The following is a 13414-nucleotide window of genomic DNA, read 5'->3' on the forward strand; positions in this document are numbered from 1 at the left end:
TATTAGTAGAGACCTAAATGACTTGGGCTGTTTTACATTTATTTGCGCTGTGAAAACAGAAAAAAAACTGATATTTCAGTAAGTGGAGTGATCAGCATTAACTTAATGTTATTTGCCCGTAACCATTTTTAAAACAAAGACAAGTATCGTTAATCTGTTAGGTGTCATTTAGCTGACGCTTTTATCCAAAGCGACTTGCTATATATGTCAGAGGTCACACTCCTCTGGAGCAACTAGGGGTTAAGTGCCTTGCTCAGGGACACATTGGTTGATGTATCGCAGTGGGAATTGAACCCGGATCTCCCACACCAAAGGCACGTGTCATATCCACTGCGCCATCACCACCACCAGTTGTCACTCAGACAACTCAAATTACAATATGCTGAAAGATTTAGGGTTTCTAATTAGGTGTGCAACGGATCACAAAACTCACGGTTCGGATCACAGTTTTGAGTCACGGATCGGATAAATTTTAGGACCAGCACAAAAAGGGGGGAATATATATATATATATATATATATATATGCTTTCCATTACTTAAAGAACTTTCATAAAAAGCAGCGCGTTCAAACCGGGGAGTGGAGTTCGCTTTCCCAGGAAAAACAAAGGACTTCAATAACGTTAATAACATTAAATAATGTTCCTTGGCAGTGTTTTAATCCAAACCACCATCTTTTTCCTAAACTTAACTAGTCGTTTTGGTGCCGCATAACACTCACTTTTTGTCGCCAAAACTTAACCATAATGTCAGCCAAAACGACCAGCAGCTCGCGGTGCCCTGTACCCGGCTCAAAGCCCCCTTTTCTCACGCAACTCAACTACCAACTGCCGCTCACGGCTTTTCCAAGTTCTTCCGCTCCTCCAGTAGCCATGACCGTCTCTATCAACTGCTTTTAACATGCTCCGTTCATGTGAACATACAGCTGATTTTAACATGTCACGTTCATGTGAACAGAAAATTGCGTTGCCTGTATCTTTTCACGGTAACCCTCCGTAGAGATTTATCAGCCTTTTTGGTCAAAATTCTTATTCAGTTAATGGTTGAATGGTCCCAAGAAAGATTGTTTTGGAATTTTTTCACGTTATTAACCCCTAGGTTCATTTTGCGCCGTAATTGTCCTTTAAGCAAGCAAGGATCAACAGTGTCACACACCCAACAATGCTTAATCACCTTTAAAAAAGTGTTTTATAAATGAGGAGATGAAGTAGGTAAAATTAAAAAGGAAAATATTTTGTGCAAAGTACATGTTGTACTGGAAATGTGACAGAAGCTTAACGGACTGGCGTTACTGCGAAGAAGATTGAAATTAATCAGTCCTGCAAATACAAGATATTTTTTGTTGTTCTTCTGCATTAACTTTTGGGACATGCCGAGCATTTATTTAGATGTCACATTGGCATGTCGACCGTGTGCACTTTGCCATGTGTTACGACTGAATGTGATGAAGCTTGGTGGATAATCGCGTAGTTCTCCTTTTGTAGTGTATATCATACATGAAGTTTAAGGTGCAATTTCAGGATGCTCATCTGATTGAAAATCTTACCACATATCTCACAACTGAAGGATTGCTCTGTGATATTTTTACACTGGTGCCTCTGAAATAAATTAAAACTATCAAAGCTTTGCCCACAACTTGAGCATATAAAGCAATTTTGCCCGGCGGCGTCCCCGTCACAGTTGTCCGCCTGGTTGCCTGAGGCGCTCATATTAAATTCAAACACACCTCCCTCGCGAGCCCTATCACTCAGTGCTGTGTACTCATTCACAGCCGCCTCTGGTGCAATATGTTGATCTTGCAGCTCAGGTGCCAGAGTCATATCAGAGCTTCTTGATTGCATACCCATCATAGAATACTGATTATTGTGCATCGTTTCTTCCTTTTCTTTGTCGTCTAGAAAAGGCAGATCTCTTATCGGCGATGTAAATCCCTGCTGCCCGTTGGCTGCTCCAGCAGCAGGACTGAGGTGATACTTGGCATCATGTAAAAGCACGCAGACCGCTTGGTCAGGATCACTACTCTTCTCTATCCCTGATGTCCACAGCTGCCTGTGGTCGGGTGCTCCGGTGTCGTTATCAGTCAGTAGAGTTTGGAAATCCTCCCCGTTTGGCTCCAGCTTAACCGTCACTGTTTGCTCACCAGCTGCCTCGCCGTACGCGGTGCCCAGGAACTGTTCCTCTAAAGCTGACAGTCCGGTCTTGGCTTCTGCCAGGTTCTTCAACGGCTGGCTATCAGGCATCGTAAACATCATATGATGGGCCTCCAGCACATCTGCGTTCTCCCCTTTTCAGAAAAACAAAGGCGACAGAATTAAATGAGCAAATAGTGTTAATAGATTAACTTTTTGTTGTGCTCTTAATTTAGTATTTTCTGAACTCTATTTCAAGACATATATTTGGAAAATATTGCTATCTACTATTTAATTTTTTTTTTAGAAAACCACTTTTTTTGTAAAAACGCCTGTGTATCACCCTCGGATAGAAAATGTTTTGGTTACAGATTCATTGTCAAAGTCTATTTTTTTTAAGTAAAAATGTGAAACGTCTAAGTGCTTTATTGTCATTACATCACCTTACAGACGTGTAATGAAAAGAACTTGTTCCAGCTTCTCAAATGTGAATATTTGGTAGTTTTCATGGTCTTCAATGATAATCAACCAAATATTTTGCATTTGTTGGTTGGACAATACAAGTAAACGGAGTATGGCATCTTGGTCTTTAGGAAACTGTGATGGGCATTTCTTTTACTACCGTCTGCCATGTTATGGATCAAATGATTGATGAATTCATCAAAAAAACAATAGACATTATAAATATTAAAAAGAACCGTTAGGTTATCTTCAGTTTTGTATAAAGTACTTGAAAGCATTACTTGAGTGAAAGTACAAGTATCTTAGCAGAAAAGGACTTTGGTAGAAGTTAAAGTCACCTTTTAGAATATTACTTGAGTAAAATTCTTAAAGTATCTAATATTTACTGTACTTAAGTATCAAAAGCAATTTTCTGATATTAAATGTACATAATTAGAAGTAAAAGTAGAAAATAACTGATTATGAACATGTGGCTCCCAAGTGAAAGGACCAAACACCGCATATTTTGAGAGAGTTGACATCAATCAACAAAGAGAAAAATAGAAACAGAATTTTCATTTTTTTTGTGAGCGAGAATCTTTCACTCCAACATACGAAAAAATTTCTTGCAAATACGGCCATAGGTGTTTAACGTTATCTTTATCACCACCCCATTCACCAAACCGGTTTTTTTACAGTCTAACAAATGTCTTCTGATTTTATTTTGTAGTATCGATTGTTCGGACAGACCTGCCCCCACTGCTAAAAACAAATCCTAAAGGAAACACTGTATTTTGTTACATTACAACCCTGGTTATCTTATCTGGGAATGACACAGTTGGCCTCTTACCATTCCTGTGCGTCTTCATGTGGCCCTTGAGGCTACTCTTCTGATTGAAGCACCTCCCGCAGATCTGGCAACCATACGGCTTCTCCCCGGTATGAATTCGTAAGTGTCTTTCGAGGTGGCCGACGCGCTCAAAGACCTTGCCGCAGTACTGGCAGACGAAGCTTTTCTTCGGTTTGATCATCTGAATCGACCTGATTCCTCTCTGTCTGTGGTGACTCAGCGCTGCCGCCATTCCGTGCAAGCCCGCCTCGCTTGATAGAAGCGTGTCTGGGGATCCGAACGGTGTTTGGGAGACCATGCTGTTTTTGAGCTCCCCGTACGGTTTCCCTGGAAAGGAGAACGTGCTACAAGAAGCTTCGACTGGTGGCGGCAGTAACTGAGCTTTCCCCGGGAAGGCCGAGCTGCCCAGGTACTCTGCGCCGCTGATCTCCGCGTGGTTTTGCCCGTGTAATCTGGTCATCCACTGCTGGCTGTCTCTCGCAAATGTTGGGAAGTTCTCGCTGAGGTTGTCCCCCGTCTGCTCGGCTGCTCCGTGAAACGCTGGTTGTAATAGGTTCTCCTCTGCGGGCTCAGATTTGACGTGTACGGGTGTTGCGAGAATATCCTCGTTCTTAGGTAGGCCGTCCTCAGCTTCCCCCTGGCTCTCTTCTTCGGTGCGAGGAGCATCGGCACATGGATTCCCCTCGGGAGTCTGTTTCTCTTTGCCCACTTTGATCTCAAGTGGACTGGGCTCAATACCTGTTTAAGTAGAAAGAAGTCAATGTATGCACTTTTACCACCCACGTCTAAGAAGAAAAACTGTTCAAGCCTAAAACTTTTTAACATATGGTGTGGCCATATGTACACAGGGTACCTCACGATACGATACATGGCTCAAGATACTGATAATATCACCATACAGCAATTCTGCGATAATCAATATATTGCTAGCCAATCCTATAATTATACATTATGATATGGGTCTAACTATGAACACAGTCCAAACGGTTAAAAAACAGCACAATTCTGCGAAAGATTTTCACTCTGTAAATTTAAAATGACACAAGTATAGAGCAACTCTGGGTCCACTCTAGGACTTAAAATGTGGCTGGGAGTCGCATCTGTTATTTTCCTCAAACTGCTGTCCGCCATCCCGTTGAAAACCTCTTCCTCTTTGGCTAGTTAACATATGTTCAGGTTTCCCTCATTCATGTGTTGAGCGCCACCTCGAAGAGCCATGAAGTAGCCACGCTGGGAGCAGGGAAATGCATTTAGAACGCCCTATTTTATTCATTAAAATATCCATAAAAATTATATTCAACTTTTGGAATTTGTTCCAACAGCTGTACAACAGTAAATTCAGATACAGATGTACTAGAACGCAAAAAAAATAAAATCACCATTCAAACATGGGAAAAGATTAACATCCAATTTGTGTTAATCTGTCAAGATTCATTGTCTGTAAGAACCAGGTTTGTAAAAATGTATCCCCCGATCTATTGTACGCTCTACAGCCCTCAGCAAATTAGGCAATGAAGTTCTCCGTTAATGCAAATCAGAGAAAATTGGCGAGCCGTGCTGAAGGAAACGTCCCGACACCAATCCGTCTGAAGAGGAAATGTGTGGAAGCATTATGGATTCGACAGTACAGACGGAAAAATCATGGATAAAAAAGGGAAAGCTGCTTGCTGCCACTTAAAAACAGCCATACAGTAATTTGGGCAAGAACATGAAGGGAGATGTGACCCCCAGTAATAAATATCCAATAAGTCTCGCCCTCGGGAAGCAGAGAGGATATTAAAAGGCCGGCCTTCTTACGAACCAGCCAGGCAAACACAGCTGTCAGCGGGGCACTTTTAAAGTCACCATCCCCCCCTTTCCTTCCGTCTGGCCTAAACCACAGAGTTTTTCTCTGCTTGCTGTGACGCAGAGGAATGTCACAGCCAGAGACTTCCAACTGTGAACTGAACCAAGACTCCGAGACAGCGGACAAAAATATCAGAAATACTAGCTACTGACGTGTCAGGGCGATTTAGAGGAGCTTCCAATTCAGAGAAACGTTTGCGGAGAGTCACACCCATTTTAAACATTATTCAAGATCCAAGGGAAGTCTTTATGCTATGAACTTTAAGTAGGGCTGTGCTATTAATGCTCAGGGTGTCTTCTCCGAACTCCGCCCCATCTGGAGATCAAAACGATACAGCCTTAAAACGAAGATGCTCCTATATAAGTGCAATGTAAAGTCTGTTCTGCTGTACAGTTCAGAGAGCTGGCGATTTGTCAAAACAGACATGAGGAGAATGGAAGTGTTCCATAATGGATGCCTCCGACGAATATGCCAGATCTTTTGGCCTAATAAGATGTCCAACAATGAATTGTAGAAGAAAACGGGAAGCCGGAGCATCACCAAGGAGATTACGCCGGAGATGGCTAGTACATGTGTTGAGGATAGAGCAGGACCGCGTCACAAAAGTTGCCTTAAAAAGGTCCCATGGCATGAAAATTTCACTTTATGAGGTTTTTTAACATTAATATGCGTTCCCCCAGCCTGCCTATGGTCCCCCAGTGGCTAGAAATGTTGATAGGTGTAAACCGAGCCCTGGCTATCCTGCTCTGCCTTTGAGAAAATGAAAGCTCAGATGGGCCGATCTGGAATCTTGCTCCTTATGAGGTCATAAGGGGAAAGGTTACCTCCCCTTTCTCTGCTTTGCCCGCCCAGAGAATTTGGCCCACCCATGAGAGAGACATATCATGGCTTTCAAACGAGCAAAGTGGCAGTTGGTCAAGGCCACACCCCCACCCTCCACCTTGCAATCCCCTCTCTCCTCCTCAATTGTTACAGACACAGAAATGGCAAATCCTAAGGAAAGCTCATTGTGGGACTGGCTCTAGTGGCTGTAATTCTGCACCAAGGCTGAATTTCGGGAAAGAGACTTCAGATACAGTATTAGGGGACCACTAAGGTCTATATAAAAGAGACTTCAGATACAGTATTAGGGGACCACTAAGGCCTATATAAAAGCATCCAAAGAGCACCATGTCATGGGACCTTTAAGATGGACACCACCTGGCAAAAGAAAAACTGGGAGTGCCAAAACCACCAGGCGCAGAACTGTGACATGGGGAGAGGTCCAACATGCTGCCAGGGACCAAATGCAATGGAGAGTGCTCAATGAAGACTTATGTCACATAGGGTATGAAAGGGATTAAGTAAGTGCAATTTGTCAAATTATAATCTTGATTACAGTCAGAAAAACAATGTAATCAAGAAACACCAAGTATTTTGCACGTTACATTTTGCATGTAAACTCTTATTTTGCCTTGTGTTCTGAATGAAAAAAAAAAAGTGAAACGGAAAAAATATAAAAAGGGAAATTTCACAGTTGAAGGTGTTTTCACTGTTGTCTGTGATGAACTGTTTCACAAGTTCAATACATGCAACGTCTTTCCAAGTCAATGAGTAACAGTGTTAAATATGTGATTTCAGTATTGACCAAAATAAATTGTGATTATGATTTTTTTCCATGATCGAGCAGCCCTAACTTTAAGAGAATCATTTATGCAATCATCCAGTTAAATATGAATACTGTATGCAGGCAGAGAGACAGGGATCACAGGCTAGGGCTCCACAATTATTGGCAATTTTATCGAAATCGCAATACGGACTAGTGCAATATCCAATTTGCAGGGGAGGGCGCAATATTTGTTAAAGGCAAAATATGTGTCAAACTGTTCTGAATGAAGTATTGTTGTGCTGCAGAGACGTCCCAGCCTACAAATCTTTGCTTGGTACAGATCACGTAAATCATTTAATTGTTTTTATTTATTTATAAATATTGCAACGAAAATGAGGCTCGGAGATTGGAGGGAATGATCATTTTTGTATCATTCCCTCCAATATCGTGAATCATATCGCAATCGCAGTCAAAATAATCAAAATCAGATATTTTCCTCATGTTGTGCAGCCCTATCACAGGGATGTAGGTTTGATCCCCAGCGGCCCTGTGAGCCTCACTAATCCTGCCCCTGCTGAAGGGACCTCGGGCAAGACACTAACTCCCTACCAGCCCCACAGCCAAACCTCCTGACTCTTCCTGAGCAGCAAGACAGACGGAAAGAATTTCTTCATTTTCAAACATTTCTCAAGAGAATAGTGCCTAAGTGACTCTTTTGGGGCGACACCCTGCTTTGCATTTTAGATCTGATCGAACTGACACTTGAAAAAGTCTTTCTTGTCTTTCCTTGTAATGAGCTTCAGGCGACAAACTGCTTTGCTCAAGGGCAACTCTAAAAGTAGTTGACAAACGGAAGGACTTTTTGATATTCCCTGCAATGTTTACTTAAGACAAGTATTCTACTTACTACTGGTGAAAAATCGATTCACGTATGTATGACGATTTTTTTGAAGAGATTATTTTCCCCAGAATGGATATTTTTATCACCTAAATATTTCCTGTTTATATGGTACCGCTGCCTGCTAAATGACTACATCATATCCGTTTCCAGCTAAACAGAGTGAAAGCAGAAAATACAGAACATGATGAAAATAAATGTCAGACTGACTGACTGACTGACTGACTTGTGATGTGCAATCTTTTTAGAACACAATTAGTTTTTAGTAATGTCTCATGATGTATTGTCTCTAGAAGTGTATTACTCAACTTTTAGTTTTTGTTAAAGAAGGAAAAGAAAATCACGATAATCAATACTATCGATTCTTCTAGATACTTCTAGAATCGCAATAAATGAAAAATCGCAAAATACAAAATCGAATCACCACCCATGTATCGTGAAAGAATCGAATCGGGACAGAAGCGTATCGGCCCGGCCCTACTACTTACATCTTCTGTGTATCTTCGTGTGCTCCTTTAGGCTGCATTTCTGATTGAAGCGTCGCCCGCATATCTCGCAGCGGTAAGGCTTCTCGCCAGTGTGTATCCTTTTATGCCTCTCCAGGTGCCCGGCTCGCTCAAAACATTTACCGCAGTATGGACAGATGAAGCCTTTCTTAAACATTAACCTCTTCACCGTCCTCCTCCGCGCGATGTTGTACGAGTTACGGTACGGACCGTAACCCAGCAGCCCGCGGCCAAACGCGCTCGGCTGACACCCAGAGGAGCTGCTGCAGGGCGCAGCCAGTCCCCTGTCCAGAGAAGATTCAGGGAGACACGACACGGGGTTCTGCCCTAGTTGTAAATAGTCGGAGTTGTTGCGTCCTGCCGGAGTTTGCGTTGTCAGCCTCCACTGCGTGCGGTCCCGGTCATACGAGCCCAGTTCTTCTTCTCTGGCCTCTTCACTTCCTTCCTCCACAGGTTCACATTTCACCCGCACCTCAGGTACGGACAGGCTGTTTGTGTCCTTATCAGCGGGCCCCTGTTCAAGCAAGCTCCTCTCATCACCAACACCATTCTGACCATCTGTGGAGAGGCAATGATAAAGTTGGAGAACAGTGTTCAAAGTAGTTCAAATGTTAATGTCATAATTAAATCTGTGCAATAAAACTGGTAAAATAGTAAAAATTCATTCCAGAAATAATGGGGACCAAAATAAAGAAGGGGGCTGAAACACACCTTTTATGATCCTCAATTGTATAAGTATGTCACACTTTCATTTCACACCGTTACAGTTTTGAAATAATTGGTGAAATCTAAACTGTTACATAAAAATTTATCAAAAACATGACACAACGTGCGTAAGTGAGGAGACTCGAGCAAAGCGGTCCTCTCTCGTCAAATTTTAAATAAAAAATAAAAATAGGACACCACTGTAATGTATGTAGCCTAATGTGGATACATCCATCATTTCTCTATTACATATACATATATATGTAATATATTACATATATTCTATCACATTTTTGCTGCTAATAGCATGGCACCTTTGGAGCTGTCACGTGTACAGCTGACTGCCAGGGCTCTTTTGTAGCTGATACATTACTGCTGCCATTTAACCACCTATGTGGCAGTGTTTATAAAATGTGAGCATGTTATTTCACAAGGTACATTTTTAATCAAACCCCTGCAGATAGACAGAGCCTTGCAGAGATGTACAGGTCCTCAGGCAAACACCAAAGTCAGATGGGTGTCAAGAAACAGATTCCCATCCCTAAGAAACCCTGTCCTACATCAGTGTAATAGTAAAGGGTGCTGTTAGAGAGCGTATCCCAGTCAGATTTATCCCACACACTAAAAACTCCTGGGTTATTTCTTCAACCCAGTTTCTGGGTTAAAATTCTGGGTTATTTTTTCAGAGAGTAACCATTTTCTGGGTTATAGGGCTAATATTCTGACACTCTCTCTCTCTCTCTCTCATGGAGTTATTATATTATCATGTCAAAATAGTTTATAATATGAACAGTCACACTTGTGTGTTGTGTACATTATGATAAAACAGTATCACCAGTATTTGTAGGAGAAATAAAGTGACACACCCTCTAAACATGGATATATTAACTAAGAAATAAGTTCATATATTAAACCCTTGCCACTATAACATACACATCAGTCTGCCAGAAATTCAGAAGAAGAAACACCTCCTTCCCTCTCTACCCCCGTAGAAGAACGCCCCCCCCCCCCCTGGGTTCCGGAAGTAAATTTCCCATTCATTTCTCCCATTGACGTCTGGAAAAATCTGTATATAAAAGAGTTTTAGACTATGCCTTAAGCTAACCATACGGTGGGACTCATAAGCATACAACGTATGTACATATCGTCATTTCAACTACTCATCCCATAAACCACCGCGCACTAAATGAGTAACTTAGTATTTGAAGTAATGTAATTAGTTTCCATGCTTATTATGTTTCCACAACAATGTTAGTGAGTAAATCTACTGAAATGGCCACCACACCATAACAGAGGAGTGTGATGCGTCAGATGAGAATGCAGAGGTTTAGTCGCGTATTTCATGGCTGTAAAAAAAACAACAATGTCCATCTGTATGTCTTTGCCAAACGCAAACCAGTACAATAAATTGTTGTGGAGGGTCATCCCTTTTCTTCCATTCATTTTGGAGGGTCATCCAAAATGTATTTCTGGTGAAGGGAGGGTCAGGTCTATTTTGACTAAAGGTCCCAAAACTTCTCCAGTGGCCCCTTAAATAAATAACGAACAGTCCCAAAAAAAAATTTTATTTTCTGAAATGAGGCATACTGGCATAGTAACCCAACTTGACCCAACTCCTGGGTTAAAAAGGGACCAACTAATTTCTGGGTTATTTCAACCCAGAAAATAGGGTTGTTCTTTTGACCCAGAAGTTGGGTTATATTAACTACACTGTTGGGTTATTTTAACCAAACATTTGGGTCAAGTATTTAACCCAGAAGTTGGGTCAAAAAGAATAACCCAGAAATTAGTTGGCCCCTTTTTAACCCAGGAGTTTTTAGTGTGCAGGTTAAGATAAAGGGTAATGTAAGAAGAGGGTATCCCAGTCAGATTTATCCCAGGTTAAGATAAAGGGTAATGTAAGAAGAGGGTATCCCAGTCAGATTTATCCCAGGTTAAGATAAAGGGTAATGTAAGAAGAGGGTATCCCAGTCAGATTTATCCCAGGTTAAGATAAAGGGTAATGTAAGAAGAGGGTATCCCAGTCAGATTTATCCCAGGTTAAGATAAAGGGTAATGTAAGAAGAGGGTATCCCAGTCAGATTTATCCCAGGTTAGTAGTATAGTTTAATCTCAATCATAATTATATCGAATTATTTTTCTGGTTTTAAAGGCTGCATTACAGTAAAGTGATGTCATTTTCTGAACTTACCAGACTGTTGTAACTGTTCTATTATTTGCCTTTACCCACTTAGTCATATCCACATTACTGATGATTATTTATCAAAAATCTCATTGAGCAAATATTTTTTGAAAGCACCAATAGTCAACAATCCAATATCGTTGAGGTATTCATATCGAGGTATTTGGTCAAAAATATCGTGATATTTGATTTTACTCCATATCGCCTAGCCCTAAAGTAAGGTGTAATTTAAGGGAGTGTATCCCAGTCAGATTTATCCCAGGTTAAGATAAAGTGTAATGTAAGAGTGTATCCTAGTCAGATTTATCCCAGGTTAAGATAAAGTGTAGCCTAATGTAAGAAGAGTGTATCCTAGTCAGATTTATCCCAGGTTAAGATAACGTGAGTTTTAGGTTTGTAGTCGGTCAGGTCCATCTTACCATCTCTGCCATGGCTGTCAGGTCGCAGGGTCACTGTCTCCTGCAGTGATCTCAGCTCGTCGTGCAGAACCTCAATGTTGCCCTTCAGCTTCTTGATGTCATTTTCACGCTGACATATTTCCAGCCGCAACTCCACCACGCCATCCTCCACAACTTTGGCGATTTCTGCTACAGCTGCTTTGGACAGGGCATCGATTATGGAGGCAATCTGAGCCCGCAGAGCGACGCTGCTCAGCATTGTTAAAAACAAACCCCAAAAAACAACAACAAAGTGGCAGCGAAGCCTTAACTTTAAAGCGAGAAAAGTGTCTGTAACTCAGTCGCATTAGCTAGCCGAAACAGGCCATTGCTGAAGCCGCTGCCAGTACACAAACTGCAGCCAAATGTGTTAGCTCGCTGTTGGTTTTAGTGTGTGCCGATTTCAGCTAGCAGAAGCTAATTGGTACAAAGAATAAACACAAGTTCTCGTTTTACGGAAGTGATGACATGAATACCGTAAAACAGGCGGAAAGGCGCAACGCATATTGCAGTCATTTCCGAGGTTAGCCGAGTTTTTCTTTTTTTTAAACCAGCAAACATTACAAACATATAAGAAATAATCCAAGCAGCAGTAACCTATAGAATAAATTAATTATCGTTTTCAGTCATTGTTGTTACAATTACTCTTTGTAGTGGTTGTTTTATAGTTTGTCTTTATATGCTTGTATTAGAGCCTAACCAGGGACACAGACTGCATATTAGATATGGCTTTAAGTCCTAGCTATATACATTGCATTGGTTGTATTTTTATTTAAATATAACAATGCCTGTATGTATCATCCCTGTCAAATAAATGAATAGTATTAAATTAATATAAAGGAAATAGGAGTCTATAAAAAGAAAACTTGCTTAAAACAATACTTGTTTTTTTTTCTACTTTTCTCTATGTTTCTGTACTTATTTCTCTGGATCGATAACAGCACCTCTTATTTCAACAAACAACATGTATTTTAGCATTTTAGGCCTTGATTATATAGGACAGCTGAATATGCGAAAGGGGAGAGAGAGGAGGAATGACATGCAGCAAATGGCCGCAGGTCAGAGTTAAACCTACGACTGCTGCGACAAGGACTAAGCCTTTGTACATGGGGCGCACACTCTACCAGGTGAGCTATCCAGGTGCCCCGAAATTTGACTTTATTGCCACCCTTAACAAACGGTATTGTAAACTGGCTTGCCCCAGCACACACTGAGACACAAGGGACATTGACAATCATTAACTTATCATTTATTTATAGGTCCCTTTTTCTCCCAACAAAATATGATTTAATTCTACCATATTCATTTACTCAGAACATAGAAAGCTCAATCAAAACAAAGAAGAGGAAAAAAGCAAATATATATAAACAATATACAATGTTATAAAAATAAGTTATGGAAAAAATAAGCAGGCATATAATATATATCCTTATATACCAAAAATCCTGCTTGGGAAAGTTAGAACCTTTAAGCCAAAATGGGAAAAAAGGAAAAATTGTGAACATCAACATACATAACTAGGGAACACATATCTACAGACAAATTTAAATAAAGTGCAAATATATAACACAATAAATGATTGCACAGGCACATAATCACACTCACTTTACTATGAAACACAGTAAATCATCATCACTGTTTTTAGAGGACTACTTGTGTGTAATCAAGGTGTGACAAGTCATTTTAGGTTCAATACACAGTCCATATCTGGAAAGGTCCAGGGACAAAAGGAGCATTACAAAAGAAAAGTCCCAATCAGTGAGAGGATATCAGAACATTTCCAAGGCACTAAAACTCCTCTATATGCAGTAAGATCATGATAAAACTGGAAAAG

At 40.8% G+C, this 13414-nt stretch overlaps 1 protein-coding gene across 1 annotated transcript; it reads right to left on the bottom strand.

Annotated features, from left to right (window-relative positions):
* Positions 1-266: 266 nt before the first annotated feature.
* LOC120568440 (zinc finger and BTB domain-containing protein 24-like) lies at positions 267-12022 on the bottom strand. Its single transcript, XM_039815974.1, has 4 exons — positions 11563-12022; positions 8239-8814; positions 3419-4156; positions 267-2282 (listed from the first exon to the last, which is right to left on the bottom strand). Exons 1-4 carry the CDS (start codon positions 11798-11800, stop codon positions 1489-1491), a joined length of 2346 nt encoding a protein of 781 aa, XP_039671908.1. The 5' UTR covers positions 11801-12022; the 3' UTR covers positions 267-1488.
* Positions 12023-13414: the final 1392 nt, after the last annotated feature.

Source organism: Perca fluviatilis, chromosome 11, assembly GCF_010015445.1.
Source record: "Perca fluviatilis chromosome 11, GENO_Pfluv_1.0, whole genome shotgun sequence".
NCBI lineage: Eukaryota > Metazoa > Chordata > Actinopteri > Perciformes > Percidae > Perca > Perca fluviatilis.